Here is a 19,871-nt window from a genome sequence, read left to right as displayed (position 1 = left end):
GTGCCAGTATTGCCGGTTCAAAAAGTGCTTGAAAATGGGGATGAGACGGGAAGGTAAGCTCCTCAACGGTCTGTATACTATTACCAAACGTTAGTTCAAAGTACTTGCAGACGACATCATATGTGCCGTAAACTGAGTTTATTATTAATAATTAGGTTCTACTATTAGTCTTGTCTGCAAGTGCTAGATTACCATATTTGTTATAAATAATAGAACGAGACTATATTTAGTATATTGTCGGTAGATTTTATCTATGTTCAGTTGTGTTTAGCTGTGATTCAGTTTTGTTTAAATGTAGTTAATAGTATACGGAAATGATTATCAACTATCCTAACTACCTGTAGAAATAAAACATTTGAGCAATATTTGTTTTAATAACAGGTATAATTTAATTTTAATATAATGTTATCAGTAATTTAATTTTATCAATATGAACATGTTGTTTATTGTAAATGGATCTCTAATATATGTGATAACTATATGTATTTAAAATCAAATCAGGAATCATTTTATTAATCACAGTCTTTGCTCTGTACAGCAATAATATATTTTCAAACTTAAGGATGGTCATGTTTTTATTTTCATTTGTTTGTCCGTCTTTTTAACTGAAATAATTAGCGTTTGTCTTAACATTGTTAAGATTATTTATATACGTATTTAAACACAAGGAATGGTGCTATTTGCATATCAATATATAAGAAAGCTTGGCATTTTAGAGACTTTAAATTGACTCAAGCAATATGAGACAGCTTGCAATCTAGTTTTAATAACCAATTAACTGTAGGCGATAACCTTTAAGCATAAGGACAAAACTTGCTAACCGCACGCATTCTAAAAGTACAAAATGGTGTTTCCACCAGACAACGAACACTCAACACGAGCTTAAATAACTATTTGTCATGGAATCATTCAACTCAAACTATTTATAATATTGTTTAAATGAATTAAAGCCATACTAAATCATTAATGAAAATCAGCTATTTGATCATTTATTAACTTTTTCAAGCTATCACTTTCATCCCATCTATTTTTTCTGAAACATAAATGTGCGCGCTGCACAGTTTGAGCGGTAGCGATTAATTCGCTAAATGCGTCGTTGGTCTTCGAGTTAAATACAACGTAAAGGCGGTTGTTTTTTTTCAATTTTGTAATGCATTTCGCTAATTATTCATTTTCACATACCTCATTCAGAAGGAGCGCACCTTTTAAAGCCTGAATTTAATGGTTTTATTTTGCATTTAATCGATTATTTTGTCTTCGGCTTCATTACAAGTCAAGAAGCTTAGTTAATACAGAAATGATTCTAGATTTTTATCACTGCCTTTTTTGTATTTCGTGGTTGTGTTACCTTCATCGAACAGGTGATCTGGGGAGCGCTGAGGGTAGATTAAACGGTAACAAGTTTTAATAAAATCATTGAGAGTTTCTAAATTAACAACTTCATTAGTTGCTCCATATCTCCCGTATGTTTCTACACCCATATCGTATATTAGCCACATCTATTTACATAAAGGTTTGCAATTTTATTGTTATTTTCATTTTGAATCGTATTTAGTTATTCTTTTGGTATCATTAATTGTTGGTGCATGTAACAGTACTCTTCTTGTAACGTGTGACAAGTTTTTAATATACTATTGAACTTGACGTTTTCATGCACAGTGAGCTGCAGCAGCGGCGACCCGAGCTGTTGAGTTTTCTCATTTATCTTTTCAAACCATCTTGGCTTAATAAACGTTACTGGGGCGCGAACTTAATGCATGTTTTTTCATCTAAGTCTCGCCGCTTCAATAGAAGAGCAATAGAGGTGACAATAAACACTCCCTCGCTGCAATACTGCTTCAAGTGCCGCAAATATTCAAGTACCGTAAACCCTTCCTCCACTAAAACTGTGAAACGCAATACATTTAGTTTCTAAATGATGCTGGTTGAATGGTAAATAATATTTTAAAAACATAAATGGATGTCGGATCAGACTGATTTAAGAGTCTGGACACTAATGGTTTGTAAGAGCATGTCTGAGGCGGCGAGGTGACCGCGCGCGCAACTGGTCAGGTCAGCATGGCTAGCGAGGAGGGTTATCGACCTTCTAACACTGTGGGAACGTGCTGTGCACTCTTATGAGTAACTTCCCTAGCGCTTGTAACAATGACTGTAACATGAACATACTAGCGCCTGAAACAGTGGCTGTAACATGAACATACTAGCGCCTGAAACAGTGGCTGTAACATGAACATACTAGCACCTGAAACAATGACTGTAACATGAACATACTAGCGCCTGAAACAATGGCTGTAACATGAACATACTAGCGCTTGAAAAAATGGTGGCTGTAACATGCACATACTAGCGCCTGAAACAGTGGCTGTAACATGAATATACTAGCGCCTGAAACAATGGCTGTAACATGAACAAACTAGCGCCTGAAATAGTGGCTGGAACATGAACATACTAGCGCCTGAAATAGTGGCTGTAACATGAACAAACCAGCGCCTGAAATAGTGGCTGTAACATGAATATACTAGCGCCTGAAATAGTGGCTGGAACATGAACATACATAACCTGAAATAGTGGCTGTAACATGAACAAACCAGCGCCTGAAATAGTGGCTGTAACATGAATATACTAGCGCCTGAAATAGTGGCTGGAACATGAACATACTAGCGCCTGAAATAGTGGCTGTAATATGAACATACTAGCGCCTGAAACAATGTCTGTAACATGAACATACTAGCGCATGAAACAATGGCTGTAACATGAACATACTAGCGCATGAAACAATGGCTGTAACATGAACATACTAGCGCATGAAACAATGGCTGTAACATGAACATACTAGCGCCTGGAACAATGGCTGTAACATGAACATACTAGCGCTTGAAAAAATGACTGTAACATGAACATACTAGCGCCTGGAACAATGGCTGTAACATGAACATACTAGCGCCTGGAACAATGGCTGTAACATGAACATACTTTTTTATGAATTTGTCTCATATGTTCTATTTTAATCATAATAGTCATGATCTGTACACTTAGCATAAACTATAGCGTGGTGATACATGTATCAGAATTCCAAGTTCATCTCCCATCGAAGCGATGGACATCCTCGCGTCCACTACTTTCTCTACATCCACATTAACTGTTCATAACCTTCTGATCTCCATGAACATTTCAATGAATGTCGCTAAATTCGAATTCCAATTTTAGTTCCCATTCTGAAAGCAGGAAAAACAAAGCACTCGATGGACCAAAATAAATAACTAGTATTTAAAAGGTGCCATACAGAGCTGACTCCTACAGACATGATAGCGAAGAATTTGTAATAAACCTATCTCGCTAACATTTATTGCTCTCATCTAAAGTACAGGGTTAACAACTAACAAGATTTCGCGGTGAAATTTACATTTATTTGATGTAAATTTTGTTGCGTTGGTTACGCGATAGGGCGTATTTTCATTCACGAAATGTGTTTTCTCAATTTTCTTAATATCGATGGCTTCTAATTTATTTTACTCTTTTCCCGTAACAACTTCATCTCTTTCAGAACTTGCACGTTACTTACGATGCGAATGTCGGAATACGATGTTCCGAAATGTGCACATTTTGACAGAATGCATGGCCCTCATATGTACATAAGACCTAGTTGAAATATAATTGCAGGTTTTTTGTGCTATCTTCCTTTTACCGTGAACATGTTTACTTAAACATTTGTAAAGGTTGGCATATGAAACCTCCAGCAATCATTAACGGATATTTACACTATCCACATATCATTATTAAAGGAATATTAAGTTCAATTAATGATGTTCATATCATTATTATACCGTCTATTCAACGTCTGCGAAGTTTTATTTAGAAGGCGAAGACACAATAAAAGTTCAAAATATGGTGTAAAATATTTTAATTGAACAATATAAAATATTTGTTAAGTTCATAATTCTCTGCTTTTTCAGATAGCATTATACTCGTATCATCAATGTTGTATATACATGTTCTGCAGTTTTAAATACATTTCCAAATATCTTTTTAATGAAAACATTACTTTAAGCCGTCGCCTGCCTTTTTGCAGTCTGTTTATACCTGATATCTCGCCCAGACCAGGGTGCATGTGTAATGCAAGCTAATTTGAACAGTCTAAGATGACATAATACATAGACGGTCACAGCTTGGGCGCTGAATAGGAAGGTTTCAAATGAATTATGGTAATCAGGCGACACTTGGGTAATATCTCCGATGTTTTTTTTTAACTTTTCTATATCATGAACAAAAGCACGGGCATATTTGTATTGTCAGACGTCCTGCACATTTTGTTTGGATGCAAATTTAATGTCATAAAGATGGATGGTCAGAACCAGACGTGCAAAATCTATACTGTCGTCTGCTAAATCATTGAAACATTGAATAATGAAGTATGTTACTATTTACATAGCAAAGGAAGTAAACGAAATGCCACGGTGTTGAATCTCTCATTTAGTACTACTGCCGTGTACTGAAGACATTTTGGTAGGAAATTAAAAATATTGAGGGAAATGATTTAAAAGTATTACTATTTATTATTATTTCTATTATTATTATTATTATTATTATTATTATTATTATTATTATTATTATTATTATACAAGTTACAATATATTTTATTATGTAGGCCCGATGAACCGATTATGAACTTCACATACAGTGGAAGGTAGTGGCCGGTGTATGACATTGGCATTCAGGAACATTATAAGAATCTAGAGTTTATTATTATAAACGACACTTTTCAAACACACGTTTGGTGGGGACTTTACAGCGTTTAATGGCAACATTTCAATTCCGCCCTGCTTTATAAATGTCAGAAGGTACTTGCGCTAAGGTCAAAATGCAAATGTCTGGTATTAAAACGATAATGTCGCTGCAACAGTTTGCACGGAGCAAGATCCAAAATGCAAACTATTACCGAACTGCCAGATTCAAGTTCAGTTTTGTTTACTTATTCGACAGTTTTGTTAGATATAAAAACGCGCAAGATGCACCTGGATGCCGTGTCGAGCCAGAATGCTATATTGTCCAACCCTTCACGTTCCTTGGTATAACTTTTGAAATTTATTTTCCCCCTGAATTCCAATTTTAAGTCTGTAGTGAATTAACTACCTTATGGTATCGGTGGTATTGAACTCGTACGTATTTGTTACCACTGGACTCGTCCATATGTCTTGCCACTGGACTCGTCCATGCTACTTGCTACTGGACTCGTCCCTATTTTTTGCCACTGGACTCGTCCATATTACTAGTCACTGGACTCGTCCGTATTACTTGCTACTGGACTCGTGCATATTACTTGCCACTTGACTCGTCCATATTACGACTCGTTCATATTACTTGCCACTGGACCTGCCATTGTCCTTATGCGATTCAAATTAATAAAACACAAACACGCTTGTACCACACGTTAATAAAATTAAAATTTAATATTAATTAATTTAGAAATGTATTCAAAATACAACACAATATGTCGAAATTATGAAGAATGTATGGCACTTGGCGATTTATTATCTTTAAGTGTCGAACTACTGTTGCCCGTTAACTTGTTGAATTTAGTAATAACCCTACCTTTAAACATTGATTTATTCATTTAAATAGTATTGTATGACATCAAATAATGAGCCCTATTACAATGATTTAGACCCACCGATTCACATAGTTAGTTTGTAAGTCAAGAACTTTTATAATTGGAGAAGTTAGTATCGTCAATATATTTTTTTTTCACGAATGTACGACATATTTAAAAAACCAAGCCTTCCTAGGCCCTCTTCATCCGGATTCAGACGACATAGACATGTGACGTTTATCTGAATATATGAACAATTCTTTTCCAATCATTGGCAGTAAGCATGTCTTATTTTAGGCGTTTCTGTCATTGCAGCGGTACAGCGGGGGCGGGTACCGCCGACACAGCACCCATTCGCAGGCCAGATGGCGTTCACAAACGGCGACCCTCTGACTGGCCACACGTACCTGTCCAGCTTCATTTCCATGCTCCTCCGTGCCGAGCCGTACCCCACATCCCGCTACGGACAGTGCATGCAGCCAAACAACATCATGGGAATAGAAAACATTTGCGAGCTCGCAGCGCGCCTGCTCTTCAGCGCTGTTGAATGGGCCAGGAACATCCCGTTCTTTCCCGAGTTACAGATCACAGATCAAGTTGCTCTGCTAAGACTCAGTTGGAGCGAGCTGTTCGTGTTGAACGCCGCTCAATGCTCAATGCCACTGCACGTGGCCCCCTTGTTGGCGGCCGCAGGGCTCCACGCTTCTCCCATGGCCGCCGACAGGGTCGTGGCCTTCATGGACCATATCAGAATATTTCAAGAACAAGTGGAAAAATTGAAAATACTGCACGTCGATTCAGCAGAATATAGTTGTCTAAAAGCCATTGTTTTATTTAGCTCAGGTAAGATACATTACGCAAAAACGTTTATAATATTATTAATTAATTTAAATTTACTAATTTACAGAATATGGTAGATAAATGCTGAAGTCAGCATTAGGTAAATTATAGTTTTAAAACAAGGCTTCTTTAATTTGGAATGTATAAAATTTAAAATACAACAGCATAATAGGAGGATCGAGATAGAGAAGAAGTGAATGCCTCAAACATCGCCTTGATCTCGAGTCTCAAATGGATCTATTACACAATAGCCTTTTAAAGATTGCAAAACAGGTCTGACATAGATAGCAGATCTACATTCTTTTATTTTAGGGATCTTCAGACCGTAATGAATTGGTTGACTGTGTCCTTTGCGCAGAAACAAAGAATACTGTAATTAATAGTTTGGATTGTATCCCAAATTTATCGCTTGTATTATACATGCACTGGGTGCCAAAATAGATATATAGACGACAAATAATTGTTAACTATGCGGTGGGATTGGCCTTCCTTCTTAAAAATTATCAAATATCCATTGCCATGTATGAGAATTAAAATCCGAAATATTTTATTTACTTTAATAATGATATCCATTAAACTATTTTAATCTTCTGTACATATTTCTTTCAGACAGAAAACCTGAACAGCCTGCACAGAGACTTTCGAATGCATACAGTGAGTATATTTTCTCGACTTAATGTATAATAAACTGCATTATTTTATCATTTATTTAACAACAGAAAAGAAAAAACAACTACGATGTTTCTAGATGATATGCATATATTATATTGTTGAGCATGAAAATGTAATAGATTTTCTACTTTTTTGAAAGAAAATAGACTGGACCTGAATTGAATGTTGATGAAGTTGGTGAAAATAATAATAATAATAATAATAATAATAATAATAATAATAATAATAATAATAATAATAATAATAAAGATGAATAAATATAAATACAATGATAATAAATATAATAATGATAAATATAATAATAATAATGCTTAATCTAATACTTATAATAAAAAAATAGATATAAATGGAGATGCAGCACTAAACAAAAAGATTTTTTTCTCATTTAATGCCGTCCTACTTAAATTGTAGCATCATCCATATTTCCTTTAGCGTCTTACCATATCAGCATCAAGGCCAATAGAGGCTGCTTACCGTAACAACAGCAAGTCCGTTTAATAAAGGCTACTTACCGCAGCACTAACAAGTCCAATACAGGCTACTCGCCGTAAAAACATCAAGTCCAATAGAGGCTGCTTATCGGTATACCATCAAATCCAATAGAGGCTACTTACCGTTATACCATCAAGTCCAATATAGGATACTTACCTTTATACCATCAAGTCCAATATAGGATACTTACCTTTATACCATCAAGTCCAATAGAGGCTACTTACCGTTATACCATAAAGTCCAATAGAGGCTACTTACCGTTATACCATGAAGTCCAATAGAGGCTACTTACCGTTATACCATAAAGTCCAATAGAGGCTATTTACCGCAACACAATCAAATCCAATAGAGGCTGCTTACCCAACACCATCAAGTTTTATAGAGGCTGCTTACCGCAACACCATCAAGTCCAATAAAGGCTGCTTACCCAACACCATCAAGTTTTATAGAGGCTGCTTACCGCAACACCATCAAGTTTTATAGAGGCTGCTTACCGCAACACCATCAAGTTTTATAGAGGCTGCTTACTGCAACACCATCAAGTCCAATAGAGGCTGCTTACCCAACACCATCAAGTTCAATAAAGGCTGCTTACCCAACACCATCAAGGCCAATAAAGGCTGCTTACCCAACACCACCAAGTCTAATAGAGGCTGCTTACCGCAACGCTTTCAAGTCCAAAAGAGACTGCTTATCCAACACCATCAAGTCCAATAGAGGCTGCTAACCCGACACCATCAAGTCCAATAGAGGCTGCTTACCCAACACCATCAAGTCCAATAGAGGCTGCTTACCCAACACCATCAAGTCCAATAGAGGCTACTTACCGCAACACTATCAAGTGAAATAGAGGCTGCTCTCCGTAAAAACATCAAGCCCAGTAGAGGCTGCTTATCGGTATAGCATCTAGTCCAATATAGGATACTTACCGCAACACCATCAAGTCCAATAGAGGCTACTTACCGTTATACCATCAAGTCCAATAGAGGCTACTTACCGTTATACCATAAAGTCCAATAGAGGCTACTTACCGTTATACCATCAAGTCCAAATAGAGGCTATTTACCGTTATACCATCAAGTCCAATAGAGGCTACTTACCGTTATAGCATAAAGTCCAAAATAGGATACCTACCGTTATAGCATAAAGTCCAATAGAGGCTACTTACCGTAATACCATCAAGTCCAATAGAGGATACTTACCGTTATACCATAAAGTCCAATAGAGGCTACTTACCGTTATACCATCAAGTCCAAATAGAGGCTGCTTTCCACAACATCATAAAGCCCAATAGAGGCTGCTTACCACAACATCATAAAGTCCAATAGAGGCTGCTTTCCACAACATCATAAAGTCTAATAGAGGCTGCTTACCACAACATCATCAAGCCCAATAGAGGATGCTTACCGCAACACCATAAAGTCCAGTAGGGGCTGCTTACCACAACACCATCAAGTCCAACATAGGTTGCTTACCGTAACACCCTGAAGTCAAATAGAGGCAGCTTTCCACAACATCATCAAGTCCAATAGAGGCTGCTTACCGTAACAACATCAAGTGAAATAGAGGCCACTCTCCGTAACAACACCAAGTCAAATAGAGGCTACTTTCCGTAACAGCATCAAGTCCAATAGAGGCTATTCTCCGTAACAACATCAAGTTCAATAGAGACTGCTTACCGTAACAACATCAATTTCAATAGAGGCTACTCTCCGTAACAACATCAATTTCAATAGAGGCTACTCTCCGTAACAACATCCATTCCAATAGAGGCTTCTCTCCGTAACAGCATCAAGTCTGATAAAGGCTACTCTCCCTAACAACATCAAGTTAAATAGAGGCTACTCTCTGTAACAGCATCAAGTCAAATAGAGGCTACTCTCCGTAACAACATCAATTCCAATAGAGGCCACTCTCCGTAACAACATCAAGTCAAATAGAGGCTACTGTCCGTAACAACGTCAAGTCAAATAGAGGCTACTCTCCGTAACAACATCAAGTCAAATAGAGGCCACTCTCCGTAACAACATCAAGTCAAATAGAGGCCACTCTCCGTAACAACATCAAGTCAAATAGAGGTTACTCTCCGTAACAACATCAAGTCAAATAGAGGCCACTCTCCGTAACAACATCAAGTCAAATAGAGGCCACTCTCCGTAACAACATCAAGTCAAATAGAGGCTAATCTCCGTAACAACATCAAGTCAAATAGAGGCCACTCTCCGTAACAACATCAAGTCAAATAGAGGTTACTCTCCGTAACAACATCAAGTCAAATAGAGGCCACTCTCCGTAACAACATCAAGTCAAATAGAGGCCACTCTCCGTAGCAACATCAAGTCAAATAGAGGCTACTCTCCGTAACAACATCAAGTCAAATAGAGGCCACTCTCCGTAACAACATCAAGTCAAATAGAAGCCACTCTCCGTAACAACATCAAGTTCAATAGAGGCTTCTCTCCGTAACAACATCAAGTCCAATAGAGGCCACTCTCCGTGACAACATCAAGCCTCTCCGTAACAACATCAAGTCAAATAGAGGCTTCTCTCCGTAACAACATCAAGTTCAATAGAGGCTTCTCTCCGTAACAACATCAAGTCAAATAGAGGCTTCTCTCCGTAACAACATCAAGTTCAATAGAGGCTTCTCTCCGTAACAACATCAAGTTCAATAGAGGCTTCTCTCCGTAACAACATCAAGTCCAATAGAGACTGCTTTCCGTAACAGCAGCAAATCCAATAGAGACTGCTTACCGTAACAACAGCAAGTCCGAATGCGGCTGCTTACCGAATCACCATCAAGTCCAATATAGTCTGCTTACCGTAACACAATCAAGTCCAAAAGAGGTTGCTTACCATAACACCATCAAGTCCAATATAGTCGGCTTACCGTAACACCATCAAGTCCAATAGAGGCTGCTTACCGCAACGTCATCAAGTCCAATAGAGGCTGCTTACCGTTACGCCATAAAGTTCATTGGAACGAATCAGAGATACACATTGATTAGATGATTATGAGTTGATTATGTCAATACGTCGGTATTATAATATAGTTTTCGGAAATAACCAGAGGTGTCTTACAATATGGCATATGATATCCTATTTTTTGATTTCGAAAGAATCCATTTAATCATGTCTTCTGAACTTCATTGCATCTCAGCCACGCTAGCTGGTCATTTATTGACTGGTTTAGCTGTTGCTCATTTATTTTTCCCGACAGCATTTTTGTTGTAACAAATACTATTGTTGCTGTTGTCTATGCATTATTAACCACAAGACAATATCACTTTTAAGTCAATTTGTCTCGTGTGATTAATTGTTGAAATATCAACCAGGAAAACACATTCCCATTGCACCCGGGCATGTATAGTGTATTCAGGATGTCTTTAGAGCTAAGATAAAACACATTACTAATCTGCATTTTAACGACAAAACCCTCTGCCTATCCCATGTATCGGTATCGCACTATCAGTTGTTCCCTAAACAAAGTCAATACCAAGCTATGGCCCAGCTCAGGTAATCATTTACATTCAACTTCAGACAAATCTCATGTATGTGTTTGGGTACATGCGGACCGATATAGTTCGGTGTTGCCACAGAGGATTTGTTCAGCTAATTGCCTGGCCTTAATATTACGAACATACTTCATTCATTTCTCAATTCCAAGCTCAACATTTTTTGCAACATTTTAAGAATGTCATGTTTCAAAATTACTTATGTACTCAAAAGGCTCATTTTTCATGAGTAATTCTATCTGAAATAATTCTGGTTAAACTTAAAACGCATTTTCTTGGGCATTACGTTGATTGTTTAAAAACATTTTGCTCAATATCCTAAAGAATATTATTTTTAGGAGAAAGAAATGAACTAGAGTAAAAACTCAACAATAATATACTGTACTCAAGTACAAGCCTTGTTCTAGAATTATTTGTCTGTACAATATTGACTAAATATGTTTTATCAACATAATCTATGACCATATATGTTACATAATCTTTAAGATAATGCGCATTAAAACTAGCAAAACAAATACAGTTTTGAGTGATGCTATGCGGAGTTGTGGTCGAAATTGAGTTGAGATTGATATTGTGTTTTGTCTAAAGCATTTTTGTGGTATTATGGCCAGACTACATACTCTATATAGGACTGCGTGATATAATATTATTAATAGCGACACTGTGATATTCGTCATACAGTTTTTATATGTAGAACACCAGCACAATGTAATCAAATTTTGACGAATTTATTTCTCAACTTTCCAGTTTAGACCTAGGAATATTCTTGTCACGTTTATTGTCAATCACTAAACATCTGGTACATCGCGACTTGAAATATACCGTGGCGGGATATTTGACTGCCTTCAGTCGCCTTCGTAACGCACATTAATGTGGGAATAAAGATAATCAGGTTAGCTGCTTTTATAATTGACAGAACAATTAAACGGGGTCTGCGTTTCCCTACTAGCAAAATTGAAATTTATGAACATATTCTAGATTAACTTCGATATGTGCTTCTCACCATTTCAAACACTTCGTCAGCTATTTGCGTTCATTGTTTGAACATGTAAAATATCCTTTGTCAGTTAATGATTGATATTCTCAATTCTCTTGTCAATTTTAAATAAGTTTTCTCAAACTCTTCATCTTTGATGATACATCTAATATTGGGGCAATAAATGCTATTAGTTCACCTTATTCTTGAAATAACTCCTACTTAGACAGGAAAAAAGCATACATGTCTCCCTCGAGCGCGTCTCTTTGCAAGGGGGCTCACCTGTTATCGACGGTGCAAGCTCGGTAACGCAACTTCCCGATAAGACGTGCAGATCGCAGACACTCTTGATAAATGCCATTGCACTAGGCGTGCATCTAGATCCTCGGATACGGTCCCATACTGATTCTACTTCCCGCGAGTTTTTATTTTAAGTGTTTTGACGGTTCTTGTTAAACTTATCTCAGAAAATAAATAATTTCCAATAGAGTTTTAGTTTAATATTATGACTACTACGCTGATAACAATATCAACTTGTAGGGTTATGGCGTCAGAACGTTCTTGTCTTGAATGTTCAACTTGCTAACGATGCGTAGCAAGCTTTTTATTAATTAACCTTAGTAAAAACGTACTCAGGGACATTGCATCATAAACAAGTAGAATATCAATCTTAGAGTGGACAGAACTATAAAACCCCGGGTGACCAAGGTAAAAGGGGTGTATATTGGAGTCACCAAACGGTCGGTCGGTTGTTTTAAAGGTTTGAGAAGCAAACTACTTGTACAATTGTTGTCGGGTCGGTACTATATACAGTGAAAAGTGCTTGACACATTGCTGCCAATTCGTTTAAGCGCCATGGTCCTTAATATGCGTGTTCACTTAATATGGTCATGGGGTGTCGAGCGAACTTCTTCACGTCTTTATGTGGGATTGGTCTGAAACTTAGTGTACATGATGGCCATAAAGTTTTCTAGTCCCTAACATATTTTAGTTAAATAAGTTTTGGCAAAGTTGTTCAACATTTACGTCCTCTTGAAGTTGACCTTGTTACATTTACGGCTATGCATAATTGTTTGTGGCGCGAACTACTTCCACAATATAATAGAAAACGATCTTATACGTTATATGCATGATCACCAGTGTAACACATTTCAGTCAGTTGTGGCAAAGTCCTGTACAGAAATATGCCTTTTAACTAGATTTCCTGTATAGCTATATTTAAGTTTCTGAAGTGAATGACTACGGGTTAACTCGTTAGACACAACCAATCGTCTTAGAGTTACTTGCCCTTGTATTTTGAATGTTACACTAATGGAAACATGTGTGTTTGTTGAGCAAACTATTACCATAGTTTCAGAGAGATTGTAAATGTTCTAATGATTTTGTTAGCAACTGCCAAGTCATAGAGTGAAGTCCCGTTCACTTTAAAATATGCAATGGTTCTGATACTGGGTTACTTGGTTATCATTATCATGGCACATGTGTAGTTTTGTTAGCTAATGTTCAGCAACAGCTTATTCATATGTGGAGTTATTGGCCCTTGAACTTAAATTCTATTCTTATTGCTGTTTGGCAGTTGGTCAAGTGAACTACTTCCAGTAATACTTGGAACTCATTTCCACGACATTAAGGACAAAAAATAATTTAGCTACTTATCTATCTGTTTATTCAATTTATTATTTATTTATTTAAATATGAGTTAAAAAGGTATTTATTTATTTATTTATTTATTTATTTATTTATTTATTTATTTATTTATTTATTTATTTATTTATTTATTATTTATTTTATTTATTTATCTATTTATTTATTCCATTCATTTATCCCTTCCTTCATTCATTCCTTCCTTCATTCATTCATTCATTCCTTCCTTCATTCATTCATTCATTCATTCATTCATTCATTCATTCATTCATTCATTCATTCATTCATTCATTCATTCATTCATTCATTCATTCATTCAATCATTCATTCATTCATTCATTCATTCATTTAATTTATTTATGTATTTACTTGTATATGTCTATGTATGGATCGTTTTTTTCTCATTATTCCTCTAATTGTTTTATCAAATTTGTAATAGGCATTCAAAAAAGCTTTAATGTAACTGTAACGACATTGGTTATTTTTTTCTTATGACGGTTATACAATATCTTGACCAAAGGTTTGATCACGTAACATAGTTTTTCAACTTTCCTTTTTCTGCATAATGCAAATATAACCGAAACTGACAAACATACACGGTGCCAATCATTGTTTAACACATTTGCCATGTCGGGGGGTATTTAACTAATTTTGAGAAAATTTAATAATTATCAAGGGAGGGAACTCTTTCTCAGCGCCGAATGTTGAATTGTCCGCCCTTCTTTATTTTGGCGCCTTCTCACTTGTTCTCTAGTTTTAATCCGGTTCGGACGTGCGTTTTGTCTTTGTTTTTCCTGAGCGCAATAATTTGAAGTTCTCCGTTAATAACTTACAATATCTGATGCAGAAATTTTAAGACAAAAAAAACCCGCATCAGATGTTTGAAAGATGTGTATGAAATGTGCCATTTCTTTCGAACTAGAAGAAGAGATAGATGAAAATGTTTGTAACGATGATTACACCGAATAAATAAACTGTACGAGTAGTGTCCGATATCACAACTTGTCTGTAATACTGCCCCGGTCCAGACCTCCTGCCACATACCTTCACATATACGTTAAACATGCTAGTACGTTCCCTTGGCTGGGCCTCTTTTATCATAACCCATGCAACGAGCGTGAGTGTATATGTGGCAGAGATATCAGTGTTACGCAATGTGTATGCACAAAACTTAACCCCAAAGCAGTAACCTCTTAACATTAATGCAGCGGTTTACTGCGCCAGACGCAATAAAATACAGATATATAAACATTATGGTGTATATACATTCCCCGCCAGCTGGGGCCTATTGAGGCTGAAAAGGCACACTGCCAGGTCAAGCTTATCACACTGTTTGCTAGTTCAGTTAAAAGTTTTAAAAATCTCCCCATGTACATCTCTGTTGAGCAGGAGTTTAACTGCACATACAATCAGCTGGAGGTGCATGATGTAACATCTTGCACATGAATCCATCTACCTTGGCTGATGGGTGATCCATTGTTTAATGTCTCAATTCTCACACTGCAACATTAACCCAGTACATGACACTAACACGTGGTGTTTAATATTAATGCATTGACGAATCTACCAGCTATAATTTGCCACAGATTTCTTGAACCTTTCCTTCATAAACGTATATATATTTGCTAGTCTGACATTTTCCTTTTCGCCTTTGGCCCTTTAATGCAAAATGTTGCATAATCTGGCAGGAATGATGCGACAGCTGCCCTTTTATATTCTAGTACCAGCTGACCAAGACTAGAAATTTATCAATATATATTTATATACATATCAATGTGTGCTTCTGGCATGAATCACAGTAAATAGTGCGCATAAATATAGTATGGTCTACATATAACCACGCTGCTTCTAATCACAGTGATCAAATATTAACAGACTTGTGAAACTCGACACCGTATAAATGACATGGGCTCATGCATAATTTTCGTATTTACATGTCTAGGTTGTCTGAATGGAAACTATATCTACAGTCCATACATTCCATGACTTGTAGTGCTTGTTATGTATAGTTGGTAATATAAATTGTGGCAATTAAGGGGTAGCCTATTATTCAAATACATGCAGTCGAATGATCACGAGGCACCACTGCATAGGTGTTTTCCAAAATATGCCGTTTAACAAAAAGCCTACCGCATTTAGTGACAGTATCATCCAAGTGTTAATTATTTAATTAATTAATGATACCTAAGTTAAATCATCACTATAGTGACACAAAATGCCAGTGTCACAAGATATAAATGGCCTGATTTGTCATTTACAAATGTTTGCTTGAAGTGAAGGTGTCATTTAGCGATTAAGATTATTTTTATTTGTCTTTTTGTACAAAACACTTAAGACATGATGAATACTTGAGACTCATCACTGTTTGCAAGTAAATAGTCAGAAATAGTTTTAAAGTCACTTGAGATACACTTAATAAAATTTGAAATCAAAATAGAGCAAAAACACACTTTTAAACGTTCTTTTATTAATTTGTGTAATTAAATACATATTTATATATTCTAATTCAAGGGGTACATTCATGTATACCAATGTCAGAAAAATAAACCTGGCTCTGGCCCCTGGTCCAAACGGGTCTCTGGCCCTAGCATGGCTCTTATCATATCAGTTACAAAGCAATGCTCAGCACTACAATAATAATAATAATAATAATAATAATAATAATAATAATAATAATAATAATAATATATCGCTGTTGTGTTTTCAGACACGTGTGGAATTACTGACGCGAACCACATAGACAGCATCCAGGAGAAGTCCCAGTGCGCGCTGGAGGAGTACTGCCGGAGTCAGTACCCCAACCAACCCACCAGATTTGGCAAACTTCTCCTCCGTCTCCCCTCCTTGAGGACCGTGAGCGCCTCCGTCATTGAACAGCTCTTCTTTGTACGCCTCGTGGGCAAGACGCCCATCGAAACACTTATACGAGATATGTTGCTCAGCGGAGGCTCATTTAATTGGCCCTACATGGCAATCCAATAGTACACGACTATCTTTGCTTCATACGGCTAGTCGCCCATTCTCTGGTAACGAAAGCAAATCACTGTAACCTTCTGATCTTCTCAAGAACTGCGCAGCATTGGCTGAGAGATTGCAATGTCAATAGAGGGCATGACTTTAACGCTAAAGGTCTGATCGATACTGCCAGTGAGACATTTCGCAGAAACTTTTCTTATTGGTTGAAGTTAGACGATGCGCATTTTTAATACATTTAAAAAGGATAAAGGTGAGGTTTGCTTTTGTCTTTAGGGAATGGAAATGAGCAGTTGTTGTTGTTTGTTGTTGTTGTTGTTATTATTATAGTTGTGTTGGTCGTAGTCGAGAACAGACAGTAAACTATTCAGACACACTATTGACGAGTTTCCAATCAAAATTGGTCTCGTGTATATTTATCAATGAGTTCTAATCCATTCACATAGCACGATGTATCCTGATGCAGAGTGCCGATAAAGCTGGCTTCATGCGGTTTCTTTTAATTTTCAATCTTGATATAATTAAATCTACAAAAGTATGTGTACAGGTAGATTAACATTTTTCTTCAGTATTTATAAACTAAATTAACTATGTGAGATAATGTTACTGTCGCCCACACAGTTGAAATCATTGAATAATTCACATAACCCATCGCATCATATGTAATTAATTTCACAATCATTTACTAAGGTTTTAAACCAGTCACTTATTTAGAAGTTTCAAAAACTTGCAAAACCTATGAAAATGTTAATTATTATTTTTTACCTATAGTGTGTCATTAAATGGCATACGATGTAAACGGACATAATAAATGTATTCTTTCCTGTTTAAAAACCTTCTTATATTAAATTTATGAACTCTTGTCTATTAATAATGCATTGCAATATTTATAATTAGTGCTAGGGTTAACTTTATGACCATATTTCTGTAAATAAGATGCTGTAAGAAGCACACGTGCAAGGCTTCCAAAGCCGCTTTTATCCATCCATCTCCTCCACTCAGCATTGGAAATGACCAAAGTCCATTTGATGCAAGCACAGAGTGGCTTCTTAATAATAATGCTCGTATTCAATCCACACAAGACCACTCAATTCAGCAGCATGTATATAGAAGTTGTATTATTTTGTAACTTTACATACTTTTTATGTATAATTCAATTATTAATGGCGTTGTAATACATTCCATGCAGTTTATATTTTGTACTTCTTTCTTTTCTGAAGTGTTTCACTGCGTACGTGACAGCAGATATTGCAAAATATCCAGCTCATTAAACTTTAAAGTTAGGTCCGGATAGGAAGGGCGGGATGCTTGGAGGTCCGGACGGGGTGGGGGTGCGTGGGTAACGGACGGGGGATGCTGGGGTCTGGAAAGGCGGGCGGGGCTTCTTATTAAAAGACTCAAGTTTATATATCACGACATGTTTGCAAATTTAAAAAAAAAACTTTGTTTACTTAACGATACTTATTTTTTTTTTTTCGACATTTATATTTATAATTACTACTTGTGTTTAACGATCGATCGTACGTTACGCTCGATGAGAGAACTTTGCGATGCCTCTTATTTCAGAAATTAGTACAGTTTCTACTAAGGAAATATTATATAAGTCACCATCTTTTAAACGAATGAGTAAATTTTTCATACTGACGGCTGGTTTTGAAACCCCATATGCTCTCGTAAGAACTGTTTGTCATACTAGTGCGGTACATTTATGTGTGGTACATGTATGTGCAGTCCATATATTACACTTATGACGCGTGAATAATGAATCATAAGAACAGGAAAATAAGTTAAATGTCATTTATTTTGTGTATATTTCTGTAAACATCTACAGTTAAGCACTGATTCTATTTCAACTGTCGAGTGTATGTATTTGACGTTTTTCGTTTTCACGTTTCACAATGACTTGAACGTTATTTATCTCCCATGCTTTGTTGCATAATATGCGCCTACTAAAATGTTGTTCACATAGGTCTTTCATTTAAGTCATGATGATCTTCTTGTATATACGTATACACCACTAATTGCCATAATTCATTCACATTTGCACTCTGTTAGGTTTAAAACCACATTGGTGCATTTCAATTTTACATTATTATTCATGTACAATGTATCTCTATGTATTCAACTGTCTTAATCTAATTCAAACCAGTGTACACTATGTGAGCTCTATGTTCCAACGGTGAACAACTGTTCGCCTGTCTGTACATCTTGTAGTCATTAGTTGAACACATTAGTTTAACTTCTAATTTTTAACGTATGCTTCATTTGATGTAGTTATGTTATTCAGTAATTCTTGAAACAAAACAGTCGCATGTGTAGTTGTATTAAAAAAAACATTTTCTTCAATGATGCAGTTACAAAAAAATGTTGATATACTGTTGATATACTGTCAGAAAACGTTTATGCACAAAAATGTATAATTCATATACAAAACTAAATTATTTCACTTCGAAGTTTTTAAGGAAGTGAACGTTTTGACTTTATTATTTGGAATGAATAAACGGATTGTCATGTTTGGCAATTCCAAAAAGAAAAAAAAAACGTTTTTAAAAAGTGAACTTTTTTGACTATTTTCCTTGTTTCTCTTTATCTGATCTTTCAGTGGTTTTCCACATTCCACATGTATATTCACAGAACTAATACAATTACTCTGGTGATTTCATATTTGTTTTAATGCATTCATTTATTTCCATAGTCTGTAAGAACTTCATTGTGACACGTTGTCCTATAACTGTGCTTTCTTGTCATTTTCTATAAAAGTGTAATTAAGTTAGCCAATGAATTTGTTACGGAACTAGAAAAGTATTATTTGTGTAATGTTATAATTATAGTGTTGTGCTTACATTATTCGTGTCCAAGACACACATTTCTTTCCGCTTACAGAAGAAATAAAACAATTTTATTTGCATTCGGGTTTTTGTTTTTTATCACGAAAGTTCCAATTTCTGTCCCATACATGACCTATGCACTGCAAGGCTGCTCTCGTTGATCTACGCCGGGGCAAGATCAGTTATCTCAGCTACACGTTTACGGTCAGTATTAAACATACATGTAAAATATAGGTTATCTTTGCGCAGTTGACATTGCAGTAACCATGACATGGGATCATGACGGCAAATGCATAGTTCGACATGCAGATAAGATGAATAGAAACCTTCATAATAAATATGCA

At 36.2% G+C, this 19,871-nt stretch overlaps 1 protein-coding gene across 4 annotated transcripts in view; it reads left to right on the top strand.

Moving 5' to 3' along the window:
• LOC128227618 (nuclear receptor subfamily 2 group F member 1-A-like) overlaps nt 1-19,607 on the top strand; it is a 20,535-nt gene extending 928 nt beyond the window's left edge. Inside the window, exons 1-4 of one of the 4 annotated variants that reach the window (XM_052938322.1) lie at nt 1-68; nt 5,885-6,430; nt 7,037-7,081; nt 16,434-19,607. The exon at nt 1-68 is cut by the window's left edge and continues 928 nt beyond it. In XM_052938322.1, coding sequence (XP_052794282.1) covers nt 1-68; nt 5,885-6,430; nt 7,037-7,081; nt 16,434-16,708 — 934 coding nt within the window. In that variant the 3' untranslated portion in view covers nt 16,709-19,607. The remainder of the gene's footprint in view (nt 69-5,884; nt 6,431-7,036; nt 7,082-16,433) is intronic. The other 3 variants (XM_052938323.1, XM_052938324.1, XM_052938325.1) reach the window with 3 other exon arrangements.
• Nucleotides 19,608-19,871: the final 264 nt, after the last annotated feature.

This window comes from Mya arenaria, chromosome 3, assembly GCF_026914265.1.
Source record: "Mya arenaria isolate MELC-2E11 chromosome 3, ASM2691426v1".
In the NCBI taxonomy this organism is placed as follows: domain Eukaryota; kingdom Metazoa; phylum Mollusca; class Bivalvia; order Myida; family Myidae; genus Mya; species Mya arenaria.
The sequence above is the reverse complement of the archived record's forward strand: the minus strand, read 5'-3'. Positions and strand labels throughout refer to the sequence as shown.